The sequence below is a fragment of the Microtus pennsylvanicus genome, chromosome 7, assembly GCF_037038515.1.
Source record: "Microtus pennsylvanicus isolate mMicPen1 chromosome 7, mMicPen1.hap1, whole genome shotgun sequence".
NCBI lineage: Eukaryota > Metazoa > Chordata > Mammalia > Rodentia > Cricetidae > Microtus > Microtus pennsylvanicus.
This window is the reverse complement of record NC_134585.1, coordinates 31552315-31579076: the sequence shown is the minus strand read 5'-3', so window position 1 is coordinate 31579076 and position 26762 is coordinate 31552315. Positions and strand designations below refer to the sequence as shown.

Sequence of the window (26762 nt, the reverse complement as noted above, 5' to 3'; positions counted from 1 at the left end):
TGTTACACTCTATTGTTTTGTTTTGGAGACAGTGTTAGGCAACGTTGCCCAGGCTGGCCTCACATGTGGGTTCATCATTCCTTCTTAAGTCTGGAGCATCTAGGACTCCAGGTGGATGCTACATGCAGCTATACTCTGCTGTTTAGGGAATAACGGTAAGACAAACATGTCTATACATTTGTAGAGGCACAGTTATTTTTGTAATGCTCAATGCACCATCAACTGACTCTATGAAGAAACCAGAGACAGAACTGTCACCTGATATGTGTCTGGTCTTTATAGAAAAAGTGTGTCAGTCCCCAGCCTAGAATATCAAACATGGAACCACAAGCCCAGGCTCCCTAAGGGCATTTCAGTGTAGGAGATTTCTCTACTAACTTTAACCCAAGTGAAAATGCAACAACTCAAGTGCTGGATTAGGACAGAAATAACACTGTAAGCACAGCAGAGAGGAAAACAGATTGAGGCCCTGTAAAATGACCCTCACCTTCTCGTCTTCCAGGTACTCAATGTCCGCAGTGTTATAGCCATCCCTGTGGCGGTGGCTGAGCACTCTGAAGCGGCTAATCCCGACTGCATCCACAATGGAGCTTCCGTCGGGGAAAGTTCTGATGTCCTTTATCTCCAGCATGCAGCCAAACTCCGAAATCCTGAAAGGACGGGTGGGCGGGGAAAGAGGCAACTGTGTGATTAAATTCAGATGCCTTCCTTTCCTCTAAAGTCTGGCTTTCAAAAGGAACGCAAAACCAGACTGAGCAGTGGGTGTCCCTACATCGGGTCAGCAAGGTTATCATCCAATGAGATAATGCGTCCTTCTGTTGAGTACTGCCTACACTAGAGATGGAGACGGCTTGACAGAGGCCTCAGGCCTCAGCAGCAAATGAGCGAGAGCTCTGAAAGGATCTGAGGTATGGGAAAAGACCAAATTTTAAATGGAGTGCTTTAGCCACTTGGCCAGGCCATGTTGCGGGTCCAGTACGCACAATATTTGGTATTGCTCAGGCACTCTGCTCCTGGCCCACGAAGAATCTCCCCACTTTCACGTGCACTATCCAATCAAAGTCCTGAGGCAGGCAGTCTACAGTCACTGCCTCTCTCTGCCTCCCCTTTACATCCCACCACTCCCCGTAAGATCCCAACAGAAGCTACAGATACCCTCCAGGTGGCCACAGTCAGTGGGCACGTCCTGCCGCTGAACTAACACCCTCTACGCTTCTCTACACTCGGTGACCTCTCTGGTCCTCCACACTGCGTTCCCTGCCTGCTTCTGACACGCTGGGATACCCAGGATGTCACCCTTAGCCGCCCCATCTATTCTCACACGCTGGGATACCCAGGATGTCACCCTTAGCCGCCCCATCTATTCTCACACGCTGGGATACCCAGGATGGCATCCTTAGACGCCCCATCTATTCTCACACGCTGGGATACCCAGGATGTCACCCTTAGCTGCCCCATCTATTCTTCTCACACACTGGGATACCCAGGATGGCATCCTTAGCCGCCCCCTCTATTCTTCTCACACACTGGGATACCCAGGATGGCATCCTTAGCCGCCCCCTCTATTCTTCTCACACACTGGGATACCCAGGATGGCATCCTTAACCGCCCCCTCTATTCTTCTCACACACTGGGATACCCAGGATGGCATCCTTAGCCGCCCCCTCTATTCTTCTCACACGCTGGAATACCCAGGATGTCACCCTTAGCCGCCCCCTCTATTCTTCTCACACGCTGGAATACCCAGGATGTCACCCTTAGCCGCCCCATCTATTCTCACACGCTGGGATACCCAGGATGTCACCCTTAGCCGCCCCCTCTATTCTTCTCACACACTGGGATACCCAGGATGGCATCCTTAGCCGCCCCCTCTATTCTTCTCACACACTGGGATACCCAGGATGTCACCCTTAGCCGCCCCCTCTATTCTTCTCACACGCTGGGATACCCAGGATGGCATCCTTAGCTTCTTCATCTATTCTTCTCACACGCTGGGATACCCAGGATGTCACCCTTAGCCGCCCCCTCTATTCTTCTCACACGCTGGGATACCCAGGATGTCACCCTTAGCCGCCCCCTCTATTCTTCTCACACACTGGGATACCCAGGATGTCACCCTTAGCTTCTTCATCTATTCTTCTCACACGCTGGGATACCCAGGATGTCACCCTTAGCCGCCCCATCTATTCTCACACGCTGGGATACCCAGGATGTCACCCTTAGCTTCTTCATCTATTCTTCTCACACGCTGGGATACCCAAAATGGCATCCTTAGCCGCCCCCTCTATTCTCACAGCAACACTTTCCCTGGAGCTCTTCCCGTGTTCATTACTAAACCCTCATCAGTGTTTCGGTGATACTCATGATGGGACACACAGGGGTATTTAATATGTACCTGCAACAGCTTCACGGAACACGGGAGCTTATTTATGATTTCAGTCAAGATTTGAAACCTAAGATGCTTGCTTCCTAAGTCCTTACAGTGAGCAACGGCACCATGTATCTCCTAAACTGAAGATGACTGTGGATTCTCAAGTCACAAACCACTTCCCCACCTAATAAAATCTTCCCTTCCTGGCTCTCTAACAGAACACTCTCATTCCCACCTGTGGTGTGCACATACGTAGAAGCAGCCAGAAGATGTCCTGTGTTTTTCTAGCTATAGGCAAACAACCTCCGAATGCCAGCTCCTCCATGTCTGCCTCAGCTGCAGAGCCCATCCCATCTAGGAGCACCTTACCTGGTCTGTGGACAAGAACCCGTGAGTGGGGCAAATGCCTCTTGCCTGCAGCTCCCAGCAGATGCGGCCCCGTGCTTCTCCACAACGGGCCATCGCTGTGCTTTTACAAACTACCTGATTTCAAACACACTGCTATCCCTCTGGCTTCCCTCCCCGCCCTACACTAGGGGGACTCGGGTGCCCTCTGCCCTCTGGTGTGTTTGAGAAGTCTTGGAGTAACTGCTGTAGCTTTAGCCACGCTACTTCTACTGACTTCTGATGAGCCCAATCATAACATATGCTAACTTACTAAGCCCTTGCACACAATTGTGCATGGTCAGCGTCTTATGTTAAAAAAATCTTTGCCTGCTCCCAATTGTGAAAATAATTTCTAATATTTTCTCTTAATCTCTCTTTTATATTTTCTGATTCACAGTTTTCACAACAGGAATCTGTTGGAAACATATACATAATAACATAAAGAAGGGAAGAGGCTTTTGCTGCCCTACTTAGACTGCCCACTGCCCACTACTTTGATTGGCAGCTTTAGCTGGTGTTCTCTCTCCTTCATGCAATTATATATGAATTTGGAGTTCATATTTGAGCAGATCTCATCTCCATGTTCTGACTGCAGCTTAGGATTCCGATATGGGGGGACTGTCCTTCTTTCTGGTCATTTGATTGGTTCAAAACTATCTGGTCCTTTGCTGTCATGCTGATTCTAAAACGGGTAAATAAAATCCTTTTGGGATATGAATGAAATGAAGGAGCTGTATAGAAATGGCCTCCTATGGAAATTGAGTCTTAGCATCCACTAACGCTGGCCTTTCAGGTACAGCTTCAGAGATATGAATCGGTCAAGTTTTAGGATTTTTTTTCATACATGTGTATTCTCTTAAAAATTGATTTACCCCTGGGTGTTTATGGTAGGATCTGTTGAGTGGTTCTTAAAACACATTCTCCTCTTCCTCCCAGGCACATGGACAGATTACGTGTCCTGCCCTCCTTCACAGCAGGTGACAGCATACAGGAGGTGGCTTTTTTCCCTCCAGAATCCTCTAGGGGTGCATTACCACCAGCTGCCATTTGGATATGACAACATCAAGGTCATGACCACGGTGCACTAGAAAAACCTCTCAGCACAAGAAGGGACTCAAGTTCTGAAATCAAGCCCCAGCAGCCCGTTGCCTCGCAACATCCTCTCCAGACAACTGAGGTGAAGCAATAAGAAGTGAAAACAGGTGGCTGGAGAGATGGCTCAAGGGTTAAGAACACCGGCTATTCTTCCAAAGGACCTAGGTTCAATTCCTAGCACCCACACGGCAGCTCACAACTGTCTGTAACTCCAGCTCCAGAGGACCTGAGGACATAGTCACACAGACACACATGCAGGCAATATACCAATGTATATAAAAATAAATAAATCTTTTAAAAAAGAGAAGTAAAAACAGGTGGCCTGGTTTGCATAAAACCAAAAGCCATGAGCTTATACTTTTTGAAAAGCAATTTGAACGACTAACGATTTCCAGGTGTCACCTTTAGTTGCTCTTCAGGACGAAGAGGGAGTTTGCCCTTAATCAGGAGCCTTGAGACGCTGTTTCTTACCCTGCATTTTCTGAAGACAAACACATGCCAAATCGCTTGGTGCCGGTTTCCATGCATCTTCTTATCATGAGCCGATAGCTGGGCTCAAAGACATGGAGAGGGCAGGAAACCGTAGGGAAGGTCATGGCACACACAAAGATGGGCACATCTCGGGTCAGACTGCAGAGCAAGGGGAAATGTTAGCTTCGATGCGTAAGCTGTTCAGAACAGAAGCTCAGAACAGAAGCGAGCGGTTGCTATAGCAACCAGAGCAGCCAGCGGAACAACGTCTGAGCCTGACTCAGGGCTAAGTGTGCGATGACGTCTCCACTCAGCCAGTTTGCAGCCAAGTCTGTCCTCCTTAATGTCATGTTTGACGATTTTAGAGCTTCCTGTGTTATAGCACTGTACTTGGAAAACATACAGCGTTGGATTATACTTAAAATATTGCACAAAGCAAAAAGTACACAGCACACAAAGGCATCAAGTTTTACATAAGACGCGGAGGATCGACCGGGTCTACATGGAAACACACACTTTAACCAGCTGGAGAGAGGAAATTTCCATGAGTCACAATCCTGCTTCCTGTTCTGGTGTTTGCTTTTCCATTTAGAAAGATGTTCAGATACAGAAAACAAATATGCAACTTTCAAAAAAATAGATTTTGAAATATTTCTTATGACTTACACTTATATACCCACAAATATTTTCCAACTAACCTTTTCTATTTAAAGGCCAAAAAAAATCTGTTATGAAAAAAAACAAAAACAAAATCTAAGATAAGGTGTCAATGAAGATTGTCCTCAGTATTCTGCACCAAAGACCGACTTCATGTGATAGAATCACTTACTCCGATAGTTCCAGCATTTCTTCATCATGAATCCTCTTCCTATCAGACAGCTCATCTGGTAAGTACCGGAGTATCAGTTCCTCAACCAGAACAGTCACATGAAAGTTTCTGGTTGCCAACAACTGTAATAAAAGGTATATTAAATGATACCAAATGGCAATTACTCCTACAGGACAATGGTCAGCACTGAGCTGGCTCTTGTTCTGTACATGTGAGAAAGGGGTTGCCGGGCATTTGCTGTTTGGGTGTCTAGTGCTCCCTGGCAATATAATAAAAACTGGACACTTGAAGTTTTTGTCCTCAAGGGGCTTATATTTAGTGAACGTCCAGGATGTTCCTGGATTTTTCGCTCCATTATGACTTTTTTGGTCAGCACACCGAGCGATGGGTATTACTGTGACATTTTCATCCACATACATGATGCACAGGTTTTGCCTCTTCACCCAGCCCTCGTGAGACAGCGGGGAAAGTGCAAGCAAAAGGCTTGTGTTACAAACGGTCACAGAGGCCAGCTTTTGTTCTCATGAACACAGGGAGCCGTCCTCAGGTCCCTGGACCCCGGAAACACGGGTGCATCAGAGAACAGGGGAGGTGTGCCTGTCAGCAAGAGACGATACCAGCATGGGGAAGACCACGGAGGAGCTCCCAAGTGAACTGCCACGTACACTCAGAACGTAAGGCACAGTATAACACTGATAACCATCCTGCGACCCCTGACAAGTCTAGAAATCTGCAATGTGAATGCAATTTAATAATGCAAGTGCATCATGCAACATAAGCCAAGTATGTACACACGTTTTAGAGAGGTAATGGTGATGACATATTTTAACATGCTTTGGCAACAAATTAAGAAGTTATACTTGCTTTCTTTTTTATTTTATGTGTGTGGTTGTTTTTTTTTTATTGATTTTAATTGAGCTCTACATTTTTCTCTGCTCTCCTCCCTGCCTCCCCCCTCCCCACTTCAACCCTCCCCTAAGGTCCCCATGCTCCCAATTAACTCAGGGGAGCTTGTCTTTTTCTACTTCCCATGGAGATCAGATCTATGTTAAGTCTCTCTTAGTGTCCTCGTTGCTGTCTAAGTTCAATTTTATTTCATTTTAATATCCTCTCCTGCCACGTCGGACTTTTGAAAAGTTAATTTAGTCTAGGAGGATGCTTCAGTGCGCGCTAGAGGGGGAGAAAGGAAAGGATAAAGCATGTTATCTAGAAGCTGCATGTTTCTTCTGGAAGATAGTTAGAACAGAGGTTACCAGTGAGAACAACAGAGCCAGCACACAGCTCTGCAATGCTATTCACTTCATCTGTTTGATCTGGGTTAAATGGCAATAGATAATTTCCATTTATACACTACATTTTACTGGCTTTGGTTTCGGACCAAAGGCACTAGCGACTGATGACTGGGAAGAGCATAAAAGAGACTGAACAGCCGAGTGGAACAACCCAGACACATGAGCGTATCACAGAATGTCAAACAGTTTGGTATGACTATATATATCCTGATAGCTCTTTTCAATCTAACTCAATGATTTATACCTGAAAATTACTTTATTTGGCTACTTCTGCATCTAATGCTTCCTTATTGTCCTGGCTGATGAAAGAGGTGGGAAATGACCCATATTAGATTTTTTTTAAAAAAAAAAAGTCTGATTTTTAACAAGTAGATGGTAGACGAGAAGCATGAACTATTTATCAAAGCACAAGAGGGGCCTTTTGATTTCACAAACCGCTTACTTCTGAAAGCTTGTCTTTGCACAGTGGGCAGTGTGGAGCATGGTCAAGGCAGCGCTGGAGGCATTTCAGGCAAAATGTGTGTCCGCAGGGCGTAGTGACAGGTTCAAAGAGCAACCTAGAAAGAAGACCATGGGTTTCCACCAGGATATATCCAGAACAGACATTCAAAAGAGCCACCTGCTTAAAAGGATGCCCTATGCAGTTTCCATCCAGCCGTGGGAGTCTTTTGTATCCATTCCTCTTGTACATCCTCACTAAACTTTTAGAAAATAAATCAATTATTACTGATATATATTATGCTGGCTAATTTTACGTTATTTTGACACCAGCTATAGTCATCTAAGAAGAGGAAACCCTAACTGAGAAAAATGTCTTTATAAGATTGGGCTATAGGCAAGCCGTTAGATCATTTTTTAAATTAGTGAATGATGTGGGAGGGACCAGTTGATTGTGGGTGAGGCCACCCCTGGGGTGGTGATCCTGGGTTCTAAAAATAATCAGGCGGAGCAAGCCATAGGGAGCAAGCCAGTAAGCAGCACCGTTCCACGGCCTCCGTACCAGCTCCTGTCTCCAGGTTCCTGCCCTGTTTGAATTCCTGTCCTGGCTTCCTTCATTGACAGACTACGGATGTTGAAGTATAAGCCAAATAAACCTTTTCCTCCCCCAAACTGTTTTTGGTCATGGTGTTTTATCATAGCAGTAGTAACTCATATTAACACACACATACACACTCATACACCCACACTTACACACACTTATACACTTACATACACTCAAACACTCACACACACATGCGTATCTAGGTGTATATGTGCATCTTCAACAGCAGCCCTTGCATGCGGTTATAGAATTCACAAACACTCACTTTTTAAAAGACCTATATGAATTCTATCCAGCTCACCTCATACACAGAGCACACTCAAAGTCAGCAAGGTCAATCGTGAACTCTGGCTCCTCCAGAGAGTTCCCCTTCCCCTGAGGTGAGGAATCCACATCTGAAAAATTTTCAAATGTTGTAACAAACATCCAAACTTCTGAGAAACACCCTATGACAAAAGTATTTCTTCTGGACACAATGTTTCAATATCAGTGTTAATAAATGCTGCTGAAGAAAAATTCTTACAAGAATTGACCAAGGCGGTGTGAATTCAGGGAAAACCATCCAAGAGTTTGTTCTCTTCCTCACTATAAAGCCCCAACAAAATTCGTTCTAGAAAAAAAGCTGGTATACTCATTTCTGTATGGATTTTACTGTGTTAAGATCTTTTAAAAATTCATCGGAGTACTAACTAATACTCTACCCTTTTGATTTCAGAATATCATGGCAAGCAACACTTAGCTGACCTTTCTTGGGAACTTTCTCGGGGGTGTTCCCATCACACTCATCTTCTGTGTCACTTGGGAGCTGTCTCTTTAAAGTGCTGCTCGGTGCTGCTGGAAAGACACTTTCCAAAGCCTTTTTGTCCTCTTCACGGTTTTGGCCCATAATAAAATACAAAACCGAAGAATTGATTTCCTTCTTGACTGCATCAGACCTCTCAGATGGATTCTATCGAGAAAGAAAGAGAATTCTGGATATTGAAGAGCCATAGGATACAAGGGAAACAAAACCAAAGAAGCCGACATGCAGTAAGCCTTCTTAAAACTCTCTGGAAAGGGGCCATGGGGAAAGTACTTATTGTACAAGCGTGAGCCTTGGGGTTGGAGCCTTGGAGCCTTGGGTTTGCATCTGGTTGCAAAAGCTGGGCATGTCTGTCACGTCAGTGTGAGGGGAGACAGCCGGGCCAGCTGAAACAGCATGCCTCGGGGTCAGCGAGAGGTCCTGTCTCAGAACGTAAGTGGGAGCAACAGAAGATGACACCCAACAGTTACCCCTAGTCTCTACACACACAAAATCAACTTCTGAGGAAAAGAGAGTGCCCGTGCTCCCGAGCCTGACTGGCTTTGTCAATCAGGTAATCAGATGTGCTTCACACTTCTCGTGGTAGAACACAGGATAATTTCTTTCCGAGAAGACCAATCTGCAAACCTATAGCCTACACATCAATGTATACATTATATATCACATGTCCAGTTCTGTCTCTGCTTTCTTTTTTCTCCAAGACAAAATAATATGAGGTCTCCTGACGTTTTGGAGGTGTTCCTAAACAGTTTGGAGGGGCTCCGGGGCTCCCATCTGTGCTGTTCCGTTAGTTCTGCCCACTTCATTTAAAAGCTTTGACTAGTGTTTACATCTAGTCATAGGATCCATGATGCCCCAGGAACTGCCAAACAGTAAAGTCACCCAGCGGCAGACACATGCAATTCACACCTCAGGACAGCCCGTATTCGCATTCCTGCCTTCTTCCACAGGACACTGGGGATTCATCTGGCCATCACAGTAGGCCTCTGGTCCACTTTGGGTAGAAGCTGTTGAATTCTGATGCTCACTTTCTGAAGCTGAAAACAACACCTCACATATTACCTGTAAATTTTTCAAGAAGAGAAAACACGTTGTAAAAAATCCACTGGGTAGTGTGTGGGGGGTCTCTAACATATTTTAGAGGTTCAGAGTCAACACAAGCCAAACAGGTCTGTAAAAAAATGGCAAAGAACAACCACCGTATTCCAGCCACTAATCTCTTAAAATACTAACATTTTGAAACTATACATACTGTGTTAAGAACTGTAGATTCTAGCCCCTTTCCACCCATCTTACCAATGGTAAAATACGGGAATGTGCCCAGAGGAGGGAACCCAGAGATCCTTCTCTGACTGAAAAACATGCTCCGAAGAAAGCAAGCTGTCCTTAAGTCCCTAAGGCGGGTTCACACAACCGTGGGAGGAAAAACTGACTCGTGTTCCACTGTAGCACAAAGCAGAATGCACTCATCAGCAGAGATCATAGTGTAGGCAGGCGGTAGCCGCGTGAGTTAAACCGTGTTCAAACAGGGAACACTGACAAAAGCAAACCAGAAACTCCCAGTCCCTGGAAATGCCACACAAAGACCAGGTGAGTACTGTCTAGGCATTTGGCTAGGATCCATTCCTAAAGTAAGCGTGACTCAGTACCTTCTGGACCACGCAGGTGAAGCGCTGCTGCGCATCCAAGGTCAGTGTGCGGGGCAGAACTCTCCCTAGGATCAACACTCTGTCTCCACAGCTGTGTGCTGCAACCTGGCCTCACGTGTCAGCCTCTCATCACAACCGAGGCAGGTGTACATCACCTCAGCAGACATTCTGCTGCATATCTAATTAGAGGTCATCAAACGTATGACTGCGGTGTCGCTAACCGCACTATTGTGGGCATTTGAAATTACACGTGTTGCTCTCACAGGCAAGGGCTCCCGGCATGACCCAAAGCCACACGTAACACCTGCAGGAGGAAGTCATTCACGAGAACGCATACCTTCTGTGTTTCTTTCCTTGTTGACTTACATCCAGGATTTAAAGCAATGGAGTAGATAAATTCCTTCAGCCCTTCTTTACTTCTTCCCAATTCAGAAAGAATCTGAGCTTTTATACGGTGCCCCTGGATTTGCCCAAAGACAAACACAGCAAGATTATCTACATCTGGAGACAACAAGCCCCGGAAAATGTGTTAGAATGGTTTGCTACATCTTCAGATTAGGTGAATGGAAACAGTTCTTAAGACAAGATTCACTGTTTAATAAATACACCTACAATCAGAATGCATCGATCACTGTAACTGAGGTTCGTGCCCAAAGAAGTTCTAGAGGACATGCTAAGAAAGAAATGGAATCTATCAACCTAATTTTATTGTTTTTGATATTTATGAAATCCATATAATTTACAAAAACTGTTGAATAGCCAAGAAATTAGATTTATAACATATTTATCATTACTCTTAAAGCTATCTTGAACAAAAGATCAAAGCCAGGTATACACATGAATTAATCTGAATTCAAAATATACTATAAATTATGACAGCAAAACAGTTATAATTTCTATATACCAGCAATCATCATTTGCTTAAATGTGTTCATGTGTGTGTGTGCCACAGGTATAGGTGACCTTAGAGGTCAAAAGGTGTTGGGACTAAAGAGGCAGTGCGGTTTTTTATGTTTCTTTGATATTTTCGTGTCTTTTTTACTAAAATACTGTTCAAATTCCTTAACCATTTAGCCAGTTGTGTGGATTCCTACTGAATTGGTAAGCTCACTTCATATATGCTGAGTACAACTTTCCCTTATCACGCACTCTTCTCTGTTCCTAATTTGTGTTTAATTTTCATCTCTGCACCAATATCCTTTGAAGATCAGGAGTTTCAAATGTTTGGTGAAGACCTACTCACCAAATTCTTGCTTTTGTAATGTGTACTTTCTGGTCCCATTTGTTGGCCATTGATCTTACATTTATTTCCTTTCTTTTGTTCACCTCGCTTTTATTTAAGATTTATTTTTATTTCTGTGTCTGTGTGTGACTCTCTGAGTGTCTATGTCACCTGTACGCAGGTTTCTGCTGAGGCCAGAGGAAGATGGTGGATGCTCCTGAGCTAGAATTGAAGGCAGTTGTGAGCCACTCACCATGGCCAAACTCAGGTTGTCTGGGAGAACAGCAAGCCTTCTTAACCACTGAATCATCTTTCCAGTCTCTAATTTTTGGTTTGAATTTGCTCTTCTTGATCTAGCTTTAATCTTAGGATAGAAACTAGATTCTGGATCTTTGTTCTTTAATAGGGGATGATAATATAAATTTCTTTCTAAGAACGACTTTAACGTGATCTAAGAACTCAAATGTACAATGTATTTTATCATTAACTTTAAATGATCACTGATTTGGGACCTTTGATCTTTAATAGGAGATGATAATAATATAAATTTCTCTTTAAGAATGACTTTATCTTCATTTAAGAAATTACATGTATAATATTTTTATCATTAATTTTAAGTATTTGACAGTTCTCTTTTGATTTCTTCTCTGTCCAAAGGACTGCTTAAGAAATAAGTTGCAGCCAGGCTATGGTGGCGCACGCCTTTAATCCCAGCACTCGGGAGGCAGAGGCAGGCGGATCTCTGTGAGCTCAAGACTAGCCTGGTCTACAGAGCTAGTTCCAGGACAGGCACCAAAGCCACTGAGAAACCCTGTCTCGAAAAAAATAAAAAACAAAAAACAAAAAGAAAAAGAAATAAGTTGCATTGAGAGAACACTCATTTGAAGACTTCAATATTTTGAATCTTGACGCTGTTTAATGCACACTGAATCCAACATATATTGCAAAAGATATGTATGCCATAGTTAATACATTGTCCTACAGGTGCCAGGTAGGATGAGACGACGTCACCGTCTAAGTCTCTAAAGCATTCCTTAAGTTTCTACTGGTAGTCTTGGAGAGTAATATGGCCATTTAATTTTTGCATACTTTATGTTTTCATAATACATTTTTACAGTCATTTAAACATGCTCACGTCTTCACATTTAAAGTGAATTTCTTGTGGATACTGTACTGTGGGTCTTGCTTTGCAGGCACGCTGACATCTTCTCTTCCTACTTTGAATATGCTGCTCCCATGCTGACTGGCCTCCATAATGTCTCAGGAGATTTTAAGCATCCATCTTGCTATTTCCCTATATGCAATGTTTTCTTGTCACTTTCAAGACTTCCTTAACAACTCTGGGCCTAAGCAGCAGATTGGTTGTGGTTTGAGTTATTCTGTATGGCTTCTTGTTCATTCCAGGCATCTGAAATTAATGCTTCCGACTGTGGTAGTATGACTGTAACTGGCCCCCATAAGCTCATAGGGAGTGGCACAAGTAGGAGCTGTGGCTTTGTTGGAGTGGGTGTGGCCTTGTTGGAGGAAGTGTGTCACTGTGGGAGTGGGATTTGAGGTTTCCTATATGCTCAAGCCATGGGACTTGAGTTCTGATCCCAACCAGCCATGTGAAAACAGCTGAGAGGGTGACATACTGGGAGGGGAAGACAGGAGGATCCCAGCGGTTCACTGAGAGACCCTGAATCCAAATATAAGGCGGAGAAGCAATTGAGGAAGACACTGCAATGTTAACCTCTGGCTTCTCCATGTACTTACATAGGTGAGTGCAATGGCACAAACACACACATGCATACACCTTGTATGCACACTCCCCCGCTCACATGCACACATACACTCTCATACACAGCTATGTGCACCCCACACAATATGCACACATGCACGTACACACACCCTCACACACAGACACACACATACACACACACGCACATGCATGTACACACACCCTCACACACAGACACACACACACACGCACATGCACGTACACACACCCTCAGACACACATACACACACACACGCACATGCACGTACACACACCCTCACACACAGACACACACATACACACAAACACACATGTACATACACCATAACCTTAATCAAATGGACCCTTTCCAAAGCCAATGAAGAAGCATAAATCACCTTAGTCAGGAGAGGCTCCCTCTGACAGATCATATCAGCATCCTGCATGGCTTGCTCATAGTTCTTTGTGGTTAGATATATCTCAGCTCGCAGCAGCAGGAGTGAGCTGTCATCGGGGGCTGAAAGACAGGGGAGAGATACAAGTGACTGCATTTTAAAGATACACTGCTTTCTGATATTAAAATATTAAGTTGGGAAATTAGCACAAAGACAAACACAAAACAATTCCCAGTGATCACATGTTGAGTTCACTGAGTACATGAACACAATTTACAGAGTTCCTTTCAGGAAAACAGAAATAAGTTTAACTAGTCTTCAAAATGCATCAAGGAAATATAACATTAATCCTTCAAGCACACGAGTACAATCTGCAATAACAAATCAAGTAATCTGAATCCAAAAAGCTTTCAAACCTGAGTTTTGGGTTTGGGGGGTATTTCAGACTTTGAATTTTTAAATTAGAATTGGAAGACACTCAAAAAGAGAAAAAGAGCCTTTATAAAATGTGAAACACTTATAGATTCAGCTCTTTTGAACTGCAGAAATCCAGGCTGTAAAATTAGGTATTTAAAAGGGACATATGAAATACATTTCATGGGAAGCACACTAAGAAATCCATGCTTTAAAACCTAATAGAGAGGGAGGGGGTGATGGCTCGGTCAGTCAAGCGTTTGCCACCCAAGCACTGGGACCTCAGTCTGAACCCCAGCACCGAAGTCACATGGTACAGTGTAGCAGCCTGCATCACAACACTGGAGAGGCAAAGGCAGGAGGCTCTCCAGTCTATCCAATCCAGCCAAAGTGGAGCCCCAGGTTCAGTAAGAGGCCACGGATCAAAACTAAGATAGAGAGCAACTGAGAAGAACACCTGACACCAGCTTCCGGCCTCCACATTCACACGGACGGACACTATGCACACACAGCAACACAGGCATACACACGTGCCACACAGCAAGAAACTGGATCAGAAGAGTAAAACATAACTTTTTCCCTACCCAATCATGTGCATGCCAATTCACCTATGCAACTGTATTATATAACCTCAGAACCTTATCAACTCTCCTCCCCATGTTCCTCACACAGAAGATACACTGATGACCATTCCTGTGACATTACAGTCAAACACAGCTCTCAGAGAAGTCCAGGAGTGGTTCTCTCTGTGGGATGTCACATAGCACATACCTCCACAGCTGGTTTTCACACCTCTGGACTCTGCTCACTCCACCCCCATCTTCTCGGGATCCTCGCAGCTGCCCTTTCCCGTTGATAACTATGCTGAGCACTTAGACATATTCCTTTCTCTCTTCCTGAACACCGCTGTGGATTGCCTTGAAACTCTGACTTTCACCTCAAAAGTCTCACCTGGGCCTTTGCAAAGGTCAGCAGGCTTCCTATTAGTTTATGTAGATAACCAAGCAAATGTGCAGCGAAAAACTCATGCAAGACAGGGCTGAAGGCATGGTAAGCTGCAAAAGAACTGTTATGGACACATGCTATTGAGAGGCGTGGCAGGGAAAGGGTGGGGCAACGGGGAGCAGGAGCCACAGGAAGACATTCACAAAGTTTTGTGGTTTGTTTTTTTTAAAAAACTGAAACAAATCAAAACATAACAGCAATTATTTCTCACTGAACTGTGATGGAAACACCCTGTTTTTAATTTTTAAGACAAGGTAAACAAAACAAAAACGGCTTCAGGAAGTTCCTGAAACTGGCAAGACTCGCTAACCCCTCCCTCTCAATAGTAAACAATAAAGACTGCTGAGAGCCAAGCTGCCAGGAGGACTCTTAGACAAGCTACGATGACTCTCAGATGAGCCAAGCTGCAAGCAAGAAACAGGAATCAGCCAAGAAGCTTGGAAGGAACAGAAACCAGCCAAGCTGCCAGGAAGAGGTGTAGACAGAGCCACCTGGAGCTGCCTTCAAGTTGTACAGGATAGTATAAATATCCAGTTTTTATGAGATGTCACCCAAGCTAGTGTAGGCTTTGGTGACGCACCTGTCTTTGAGTTATTTCTGCTACTGTGAGTAACCCCTCCTTTAAGTAAAACTCATTGGTTCTACGATTTGAACTTCAGCTGTATCTGTGTTTTGGTGTGTGTTACATCTCCCCAGGAAAAGTCTTGTCACTCTCTTGTTCGTCTCTGGTAACACAGACCTATTATGAAACGTTTTGGTAAAGGGAGAATGTTTCCCTTAAGGCTCAAAGCTCTCCCATCCACACCATCAAGTGAATATGTCTATCTGTTAGCTATGATCCATAAGGAGATCTTAGATGTTCCATCTTTGAAAATGTACATGCAGACTGAGAGGCACTGACCGAACTCACAAGCAAGTGTGTGATCTTTAAAAACGTTTTATTGTATGTGTACGGGTGATGTGCCTATATGTAAGTCTGTGCACCGCATGCATGCTTGGTGCCCTCAGAGGTCACAACAGGGCATCGAATCCTCTGCAACTGTAGTTAAAGATGGTTGTGCACTGCTGTGTGCACTCTGGAAATCAAACCCAGGTCCTCTGCAAGAGCAGCCAGTGCTCTTAACTTCTGAGTCATCTCTCCTGCTCCGAGTGTATGATTTTTTTAAAAAAAAAACATATGCTTTCTTTATTTTTGAGAATTTCATACATGTATACAGTGAAATATGATCATATCCACCCCATCTCCCCATTCCAACTTCACCAATATCATTCTCAGCTTTATTAATTCTTCCATGTACATATAGCCAACATTCATTGTATTCAGTGAATTATAAGAAAAAATTTTTAAAAGGAGACTTTTCACTGCCTGGCAGAAAATTATTCTTAATCTCAGAGGATCTGCCTCTTTTAAAAGTGAGTCATTATGTGGGAAATAGAACTGCAGACTAATAACTTCTACCTGAAAGATCAGGTAAAAGTTCCTTAACTGCACAATTCCGTGCATTCTGATATCTCCCCGTTGGAGGTTTTGAGAGATCTAAACAAAAGAAGCTACTGGAATTGCAAACTGAGCTTCAAAGACAAGTCATCCATGGACTTCATACCCTGCGCTCACGACATGAGTTTCTCATGGATCCCGACGGTTTGCCAACTAGTTCTCTCCAGTTTCCCACACAGCCGTATCATACGCAGATAATTAGATTTCTTTTACTGTCATATTTCCAGCCCGCATTTCCCTTCACTCTCATGTTGCAAAGGTATTGACAGCAAATCCACATCCTCTCCCCCAGTAGGGATTTAATCCACAGGCCCACACATCTCCCCCCTCCCATTCTTGACTTCAAAAAGGCCTGGGGAGATGGCTCAGTAGCTGAGAGCACTGTGCTCTTCCAGAGGACCTGGGTTCAATTGCTAGCACCCACACGGTAGTGCACAACCATCTGCAACTCCAGTTCCAGGGCATCTGATGCCCTCGTCTGGCGTCTGGTGGCACGACACATGTGAATCGGTGATGTCATCTCGCCCTGACCTTTATTTCGTGGCATTCCTCAGCCTGCCACCCCAATAGCCACATGCACATTGGTAATGCTTTCTGTGAGACTGTCCGTGACCCCGAACATGGTCTAGACATAGTAACCAGAATAGCTGGTGTCTGTGCAGGCTAAAACTAAAATAACGACGTGGAAGTGAAAATTAGAAATAATTGCCATGTAGTGTCTGGAAAATATCATTAAGCGCTGCAAAAAAAAAAAAGGCAGATGTTGTTCTGACCCCCCTCCTCCCTCCTGGACACTGATGTAATTATGGGTTTTGTCTTGAAAATCCTGCACTCTTGAGACCCGCACCAAGAGACTCCATGTCTTCCGTGTGTATTTTGGACATTTATTCGTGTAACCTGCAGTGACCACCCAGGACATACCCAGGACTGAAGATGTTCCCTTTGTGCTTTGCCACTTGGCAGACCCCTGGTAAGAGTGACCACCACTCTGACGGTCACTGGCAGTTGATGCCAACACGATTGGGTACCACTGCAGAAGTGTTTAGGAGCCAATGTACTGCAATACATGTTTTCTAACTAATCAGTTAGTGAATGCGGGTATCACAGTGCACATGTGGATGTCAGATAACAACTCTCAGGAACTTTCTCCTGAGACCCTGTAAGAACGGAGGATCAAAGTAGGTCTGTGCACAAGTGATCCTACCCACCGAGTCATCTCACCGGCTCAGTATAGTGTTCTCATTACCATTCAGGACAAATGTTTCTTTGTTTTTAATTGTGATTTTTTTTTATCTGACCTGTTGGTAACAGTGTGGTTGAAAGCTCCCCAAGTGTACAGAGAAATTCTGCTCTATTGTTAAGAAGTATTAAGAGGTGGGGCCGAATGAAGATATCAGGCCAGAGGGCTTTGCTCGCATGGACAGGCTAAAGAGGCTTACACACGGGCAGGTTAGTTAGGAAGGACATCTAAGCAAGCTCTGTGCTCCCTGCTGTGTCTTGTTTTACAATGCCCTCTGCTACTGCAGAGCAAGAACCTCTGATACTGGATTTCTCAGCCTTCACAACTATGTGAAATCAGTGTCTTTCTTTTATAAATTGGTCAGTTTGTGGTATTTTGTTATGGCGGCAGAAGACAGACTAAGACACCTTACATGTTAACGTTAAACATGCATTGCTTTGTTTCCAAATATCTGGCGACTGCCTACTTACCTGTTGCTTAATTTTCCTTTAGTGTTCGAGTAACACCTCTGTTTGATTTCAACCTTTTAATTTATTGCATTTATTTTATAGTCTAACCTAGGCATCAGCCTACACAGCAACAGGTCCTGTGAATTCAAACAGGTGATATATTCTGCGGGTACTCCATGTAGTAACACCTATTGAAAGACTCTGGGGCATCTCAGCATTACTGCCCCTTGCCCTGGAACCAGGAACCTGATAATCACCCTCGTGTGCACTGGAGCTTTGAGTACTTTCCCCTGGAATTCTCCATCCCCTTTGCAGTTTTTCTTTAATAAACCAAGGCCCTAGAACTGGGGAAAAACGACCTGCAGGTGACCGCAAGTGTTTCTCCTTGCCCAACCAACCCAGCAACCGCCGTGTCATTGATCAATTATAGTTAGCTGACCATTAAATGAGCTAGTCACAATAGTTGACAAGCGACTCCTGGACTCCCCCTTTGCTTCTGCGTTTTTTTTCCTTTAAAGTAGCCTGTAACAGCCACTCAGGATCCTTCTCCTCCCAAGGCTGAGGGGCCCTGTCGCGGCAGTAAATAAAATTCCTCTTGCTTTTTGCAGCAACTGCGGTGTGAGAGTGGTCTCTTGGGGCGACCCCTCCTTGGTAAGTGGGCTTTAGGGTCCAACACTATGAAATAAAAATACCAGTGTATCTATTCCAACATGTATTCTTAACTACTTTTCTATTCATGTTTTATCAATTACTAAAAGTTTTGTTTAAATTCTTTAAAACAAAAGTGTATTTCTATCACCTTATATTCTTGGTGTGTGTGCTTACATACTCATTAGATTCAGAATGCTCGGGAACGCTGCTTTTTATGTTTTCTGTTTAACCAGATCATAGATCCTAGATATCTCCATCCCTCTTAATACACTTTGCCTTTAATTTATTGGATGCTAATTTTGTCACATCAGAGCACTCTCAGCCTCCTCCTCCTCCTCCTCCTCCTCCTCTTCCTCCTGGGGCACCACACAGTCATGCTTCATTTAGTCCAGCCTGTCATCATTCTAGAGGGATATTCAGATCACTTAACGCTGAAGCAAATCGTTACTTTTCTGGGTGTCTCATTTGTTCTCTGTTACTTTGTTTTTCACTTCTAAATTTTTTTTTAAAGATTTATTTATTTATTATGTATACGGTAGTCTCAGTACTCTGCCTGCAGGCCAGAAGAGGGCACCAGATCTCATTACAGATGGTTGTGAGCCACCATGTGGTTGCTGGGAATTGAACTCAGGATCTTTGAAAGAGCAGGCAGTGCTCTTAACCACTGAGCCATCTCTCAGCCCCCTAAAATTTTATTGTGTGTTTAGACTGGGGGTGGGGAGGGGTTGCCTTGCTGTGAGGCCACTGACTTTGTGGTTAGTCCTCTTCTTTTATGTTCAGGTGGTTTCTGGGAACAGAACTCAGATTCTGATGTGTTTTACCTGCTGCGCCACCTCGGGTCCTCTGTATTTTGAATGGGTCAAATATCTGCTATCTCACTAGAGCTTTTACATTTCACCTTTTAATCCTTTTGCTGGTTGCTCAATCGAATGCAACATAAAACGCTGTCAGTATTACTTCCAGTATTTTTACCACACCCAAGACACACATTCACCACAAAATGTTTATCGCTCATCCTGGCTTTGTGCTACCTCCCAGATTCGCTTTTATATAAATTATAAATGCCACAAAACATCATTTTATTGAGATGCCAATTTCATTTGTAGGGTTACATTTCTGGTCTTCATTCCTTCCTTGGCCCCATGCTTTTACATGGGTAATTTTTTTTTAATCAGTGAAGCCTTTCTTTCCCTTAGGAGTCTATGTAGCATGATCCCAATACCAAAAATGTCCTTTGGTGTTGCCCACAGCTTTGGTCTATAGCATCTTGAGTCCCTTTCATCTGTGAAAGGTATTTGAGATGGAAAACAACTTCTGGATAGACCTTTTTATTCTTAATTTTACATTTTATTCTTTCAGCTATCTAAAAAAAAAAAAAAGGCCTAGTCCGTCTTCTCTGATTCCAAACTTCTCCTTCATTACTTGGGGAATTTTGATTCAGTGACTCACAATTTTTCATCGGCTGTGGAAAATTCTTGGCCCTTTTCTTCCCCCCTTTAAATGTTTCCCTTTCTCTTCGCTCTTCCTTTGGGTTCTGACCTCAGAGACTTCAGAACCTTTGTCTGTGTCCCATAAACTTACGCTCTGTTTCATCATTGTCTCATGATCCAGCACAGAAATGTTCTATTAGTTTGTGTCTTAGCTTGCTTTTCCATGGCAGTAATGGAACACCATGACCAAAAGCAACTTGGGGAAGAAAAGGGTTAATTTGGCTTATATATCCAAGGCCACAGTCCACTGAGGACCAAGGCAGGAATTCAAAGCAGGAATTGAAGCAGAAGCGGTGGAGGGATATTAGTTACGAGCTTGTTCCCCTCTGGCTTGCTCGGTTTTCTTTCTTACATACCTCAAAATGACCTCCCCAGGGGTGGCCCCGCCCACAGTGAGCTGTCCCCTTCTACATCAGTTTGGAAAATGTTCTCATGCTTGCCTACAGACCAAGATGGGGGCATTTTTCAGTTGATATTCCCTCTTCTCAGACAACTCTAGTTCTGTTAAGTAAGACAGCAAAAACCCAAACCTACATAGCTTGTCCCCGCAATTTTTCATCCTAACTTCCAATGTTTGCAGTCTGCTTTTTGCTTTTTTTTTTAAACCCATCTAATTAACTTCCAAGTTCAGACAAAATCTTAGAACATCCACCTTTGTGGTGTGTGTGTGTGTGTGTGTGTGTGTGTGTGTGTGTGAGAGAGAGAGAGAGAGAGAGAGAGAGAGAGAGAGAGAGAGAAGCCAATTATCTGCTGAATTCATTATCTTTTTATACAGTTCTGTAGTGTGAATTCTAATTGGTCTTAATAGAACCTGGAGTCAGATATTGGGGTAAAAACCAAAATATCAGAGAAACAGAACAGTCAGTCCTTACCTCTATGAAATCCTCAGACCAAATGGGGTATCCTGTCTCCACAAGTCCTCAGACTGAATGCCTTGAGCTCCTGTCTCCTCCCCGCCACACTCCTTTCTGTATCCACTTCCCTAGTGCTGGGATTAAAGGCATATGACTCCCAAGTAGTGGGATTAAAGGTGTGTGCCACCACTGCCTGGCTCATATCTGTTGGTGGGAGGACTGCTTGTTCATCCTGGCTGTCCAGAACTGAAGTAATTGCACGGAAACTGTATTAATTACATCACTGCTTGGCCCATTATCTCTAACTTCTTATTGGCTAACTCTTACATCTTAATTGAACCCATTTCTAGTAATCTGTGTATTGCCACAACAAACAAAACAAAACAAAACAAAAGAAGGCAGAGGCAGGTGGATCCCTATGAGTTCTAGGCCAGCTTGGGACATGAACCAAGACTTCTCTAAAGATTGCTATAAACACCCCTGAAAAAATTACTTTGCCCAACAAAAAGCAGGAAGCAGTTTGGAGAAAAACTACATCCATATTCCCAAATATTGTTTATAAATGTTTGTTTGCATTTAAAGGGGATATGCTATAGAGATTTGCATTGGTATGGATCTTGGTTTATTGGTACAAATTTTAGGTCAATTTTGTTATATGTGTGTGTGTGTGTGTGTATTTCTGCTCTTTATTAAACTATCATGACTGTGTAGTTCATTTAAAATGTAATGTATAAGCCGGGAGGTGGTGGCGCACGCCTTTAATCCCAGCACTCAGGAGGCAGAGGCAGGTGCATCTCTGTGAGTTCAAGGTCAGCCTGGTCTACAAGAGCTAGTTCCAGGACAGGAACCAAAAGCTACAGAGAAACCCTGTCTTGAAAATAAAAAATAAAAGAAAAAAAAAGAAAGAAAAAAATAAAATGTAATGTATAATTAAGAAATATAGATTAATAGATAGTCATCTATAATAGTCAAGCTTGTAGTCATGTTAGTTAGATTTTCTAGATTTATAGAGATGTATTTCAGATGGATAGGCATTCTTCAAACCTTTCAAAGACTACAGAATATGGCATTTAAAATGTTTTAAGAATTTAGGACTTTTCATGACAATGAGACACATCTGCTCCTGGCGGCTCCAATTACTTCAAGAGGAAGATGGGCATCAAAGAGGCTCCTTATGGAGTTGATTAGCCATTTGGGAAAGAAACTGCTTTGCCTGGACTTCCTGATGAACTGCACATGCAGGATCCACAGAGAAATGACTGCTAAACTTGCCTAAAGGTGAGACCACCACTCTTCAGGCTTCTTGCTTCATGAAAGAGTCTGCCAGATATTCTACAGGCCACAAAAGAAAATGACTGACAAACTGCCAATACAGGCAGAACTGTCTTTGAAATTTCCTGCTTCATGGAAAAGTCTCCTGGATACTACGGGCCTGTAGGCTGAATATTGATGCCCCTATGGTTCAGAAGAACTTTGGGTGACTGTCCAGGTAGCCAGAAATCTCTGTCAATTTTAGAGTTTTGAAAGTTGCTTACAATGCACATCCTGTTTACCTAGGTAATATTATAGCCTTCTGGAGTCTTTGATGGAGTTGAAGAATTTATAGTTTACCTTAGTTATGATAAAAGATAAAATATATATAACTGTAATTCTTACTTGATAACTGTTTTTTTTTTGTACTTTTACTATGTTAAAGTTAAAACCTTCCTTTTTTATTTAAACCAAAAGGGGGAGGTGATGTGGGATTCCCCTTTGTATGCTGTGAATATGACTGGTTAATTAATAAAGAAAACTGACTTGGCCTAATAGGACAAAAGAATAGAGGTAGGCAGGGAAAACTAAACTGAATGCTGGGAGAAAGAAGGGCTGAGTCAGACAGAAGCCATGTAGCCCCACCAGAGACAGATGCCGGTTGGCGATATACAGATTACTAGAAATGGGTTAAATTAAGATGTAAGAATTAGCCAATAAGAAATTAGAGCTAATGGGCCAAGCAGTGATTTAATTAATACAGTTTCTGTGTAATTATTTCAGGGATAAGCGGCCAGGAACTAACAAGTGGCTCTCTCCTCCTACACATATCTGTTCTCTTTAACATATGTATTTATTTAATTTCATTCACAAGTTATTGCCAAAGATTACTTACAAAGCCTCTACGTGGGTGAATCAGAACATTCGCTCTTATCTTGTCTTTGAAAGGAATCAAGAAAGAAGTATTGGGACACGGCACTAATGACTACTACAAACACAAACATTCTAATTCCAAACATTTATGACCTTATTTACTGAACCCAAACCTCTAATTTGAGCTAACATTATCACAAAATGTAACAGCCCGCATGTGTGTGTGTGTGTGTCTGTGTGTGTATGTGCCTGTGTGTGTGCGTCTTGTGCAGTGCTGGGAATTGAACTCACGGCTTCACGAATGAGAAGCACTCATGCTACCACTGAGCCTCAATCTCCTTTTTCATTCATACACTTTGAAACTAGGAAACCCGAGTTTAATCTTCTACTCTGAAGAGAAAGCGAATATGGGACATGTTTAATATAAGTTGTGACGTGAAATGACTGAACTAGTCAAAGCTTTACAGTCGTAGGTTGAGTTCTAAAACGTATAACGTACATAAAGGGCTTAAGACACAAAGTTTACGAAACTACCAGAATGTTAACACATGTCTCCCTCCCCAAAGTCATGAAATACTGCGTCACTGCCCACACAGGTCCTCCTGTGCTTCCTCACAATCAACAGTCCCTTTCAATCACCACAACCCTTGCTTCTAACACCCCATAGCAGTGGTTCCCAACCTTCCTAATGCTGGTACCTTTTTAAAAATACACTTCCTCATGCTGTGGTGACCCCCCAACCGTAAGATTATTTTCCTTGCTACTTTGTAACTGTAATCTTGCTGTTTTGAATCTTAACATAAATTTCTGTGTTTTCTGATGGTCTTAGGTGACATCCAGAAGGGTCATGATCCCCAGGTTAAGAAACACCGCCCTGCAGTGATTTGCCTGTTCCCCTTCTAACAAATGGAATCACACAGTAAAGATGTCTGCGTGTTTGGTTGTTGTTTCTTCTCTTTATTCAGCTTTTTTTTGGGGGGGAGGTGGTACTGAATATTGAATCTAACACATGATCAGTAGGCATTCAGACACATAGCTATATTCCCCCCACACACACTTTTCACTATAAGACAGGGCTTCAAACTCACACTACAGCCCAGGCAGATATTGAACGAGCCATTCTCTTGCCTCAAGTCCCCCAGTAGCTGGGATTACAGACAGATCTGTTCTGCCAGGCCCGGCAAGTCTAGCCACTTTTACTTTGCATTGTGTTTGTGGGTTCAGCATGTATGAATAGTCTGAAACTGCAGCTGGCTGGCTTTCTTTCCTGTGGTATTCTGTGACGGTATTAGGATATAGTGACCCATTCGGCTCTCACTCAAAAAAAAAAAAATGTTGCTTTCTGCTTTAGTTTTTTTTTTGTAACATAATCAAATCTTATTTATTATTTTCCCATTAGAAGTGGAAGTTGGATTATTACAGAAATGATTTTGTATTAATATTCATTTTCCCTTGCTAGGAAATATTCTTATTAAAGATTTTAATAACAATTGAGAGTATTAAATAATCACTTAACCAAGAAACATGGGCTCTTAAGTTGTGAAATACGGTGAACATTGTCAACGGAGACTGTTTCCTACAATTTTTTTTTTTTTAGTTTTTATTGTATGTGTATGAATGCTTTGCCTACTCGTGTGCACTTTGAGCCTGCTCAGTTTCCAAGGCAGTCAGATGGGGGCGCCAAGATCCCCGGGAACTGGAAGCAGGTTGTAATTCCCCAATGTGAACGAAGGGACTCAAACCTAGGTAGGTCCCCTTGGAGAGCAGCTAGTGCTCTTAACCAGTGAGCCATCTCCCCAGCCCCGGGAGTAACTTTACAGTCGTTTGGGGCCCATGTATATGTACCTCTTTGAAACTATTAGCAACCAGTCCTACTGAACACATGGACGCTACCAGATTTCCAGGAGATGTGCATAGGACAGTTCTCATCTTCTCCAACATCTAAACACGGGTGAAGTGTTTCAAAAGAAAAAAAATCATGTCTGAATTGGAGAGTGCAGTAAATTCAAACCCACATGGACAAAAGATAAAGTAAATATTGATTTTTTAAATACTGAAGATATGTAAAGGATATTTTGGATATAGAGTGGAAAGCACTGTTAAAATAGGTATCACTTGCTTTTCGTCATCCTATTTAACATACCTACCAGAAATTTTAAAAGTTCTATGACTAACACTACAGCTCTTTGACTAACATTGCTTTACATCATACACCAGTCTTGGAAAAGTCACAAGAACGATGCACCTGACATGTGACCTCATCCTGCAGGGTGAGGCTGGTTAGCCTTGTGCACCTCACTACCTTTGAAATTAAAACGCCACCGGCCACCGCCCAGCCCGTGGTCACCCTCAAGGTTGACTCACCAATGTCCAGGGCCTGCTGGCACCTGAGCAGCGCGGCCTCGGGCTGCTGCTGGCGTTGAAGCCCCCGCGCCTGGCACGCCATCCTGCGCAGCCGACAATACGCAGGGAAGCATCTCTCCAGCAGCCCGCTCAGCATCACGTTCACGCGCCGGGCCTGTGGCCGCCCGGGAACCATCTTCACGCAGCGCTTGCATACCGTGAGCCCGCTGGCCAGCGTCACGGGCTTGTAGAGCAGCCGCCCGCAGCGCGGACAGCCCAGCAGGTCGCGGGGTGCCACCGGCCCCGAGGAGCCAGCCGCGCAGCCGGACCTTGCCACCTCCGGCAGCCACTTCTTGTGCAGGCCTAGGGAGCGCGCCAGGCCTCTCGCCAGCTCATCCAGCTCCGAGGGCTTCAGGGGGCCGAGCAGGGCGGCCCCGCGGAAGGCGCCGATGGCTTCGGGGAAGAGGCCGGCGCGAGACAGCGTTTCCCCAAGGTGCACGCACAGGGCACGGTCCGGCTGCGCCATGCGGGCCAGCATCGAGCGGAGGAGCTCGGCCGCCGCCTGGTACTCTTTGATGAGGGCGGCCTCGGCTTCCTCCATCAGGCTCTCAGCCGAGAGCTCCTGCTCCTCGAGGCTGCAGCGCACGCCCTGGGGCTCCGGAGGCTGGGGTGCCGGCTCGGGGCTCATCGTGCGAAGAGGGGACGAGAGCACGGCCTTCGCCTTTGCTGTCAGACAAGCGCGTCAGCGGACCGGGTGCTCCGAGCCGCGGTGACCACGCAGGGACCGCAGGAGGCGCAGCGCACGCGGCTCAGCCCCAGCTCGTGCGAGGCGCCGTGCGCGCCCCAGTGGCTCACGTCAGCCAAGTGACCGTGGGAGCTTGGCGACCCCCTCACAGCTTCTCGACTGAAGGTTTTACTGCTCCCCGGCTGGCGGCCCGCGCCTGTGCACGCGCATCTCGCCGCCGCCGCCAAGTCACTGCGCGTGCTCATGCGAATGTCCTAGTGTCCTCCTGCATCTCCGAACCTGCCTGTTTCCCAAGGTTCCGTTGCCTAGACAACCCTGGGCTCCTGAAGTTTCCAAACCCTTCAATCATCCCCAAGAGAATAAAACCCTGCAAAAGAGATCCTGCCCCTGCGCTCTCCAATAACACAAGAATCCAGACAATAAAGATCTCTCTCTCTCTCTCTCTCTCTCTCTCTCTCTCTCTCTCTCTCTCTCTCTCTCTCTCTCTCTCTCTCTCTCTCTCACACACACACACACAAATAATCCAATTTACGTTAAATGTCTTGAAAGTACAAATGAAGCTACAGTAATAGGAAGCGGACTGAAGGTCATGTGGGGCTGGGAGAAAGGACGTGTATGCAAAGTCACATGAGGAAATTTTTAGGGGCGATATCTTG

The 26762-nt window shown here is 44.2% G+C and overlaps 1 protein-coding gene across 1 annotated transcript in view; it reads right to left on the bottom strand.

Moving 5' to 3' along the window:
- The window catches only part of Lonrf2 (LON peptidase N-terminal domain and ring finger 2), a 35892-nt gene extending 9556 nt beyond the window's left edge, over window positions 1–26336 (bottom strand). The window contains exons 1-10 of the mRNA XM_075980377.1: window positions 25383–26336; window positions 13297–13415; window positions 10276–10398; window positions 9199–9351; window positions 8232–8436; window positions 7789–7882; window positions 6888–7002; window positions 5154–5275; window positions 4325–4483; window positions 488–650 (exon numbers count right to left, since the gene is read on the bottom strand). Of these exons, the coding sequence (XP_075836492.1) occupies window positions 488–650; window positions 4325–4483; window positions 5154–5275; window positions 6888–7002; window positions 7789–7882; window positions 8232–8436; window positions 9199–9351; window positions 10276–10398; window positions 13297–13415; window positions 25383–26049 (1920 nt within the window). The 5' untranslated portion in view covers window positions 26050–26336. The remainder of the gene's footprint in view (window positions 1–487; window positions 651–4324; window positions 4484–5153; window positions 5276–6887; window positions 7003–7788; window positions 7883–8231; window positions 8437–9198; window positions 9352–10275; window positions 10399–13296; window positions 13416–25382) is intronic.
- Between the last annotated feature and the right edge of the window lie 426 nt (window positions 26337–26762).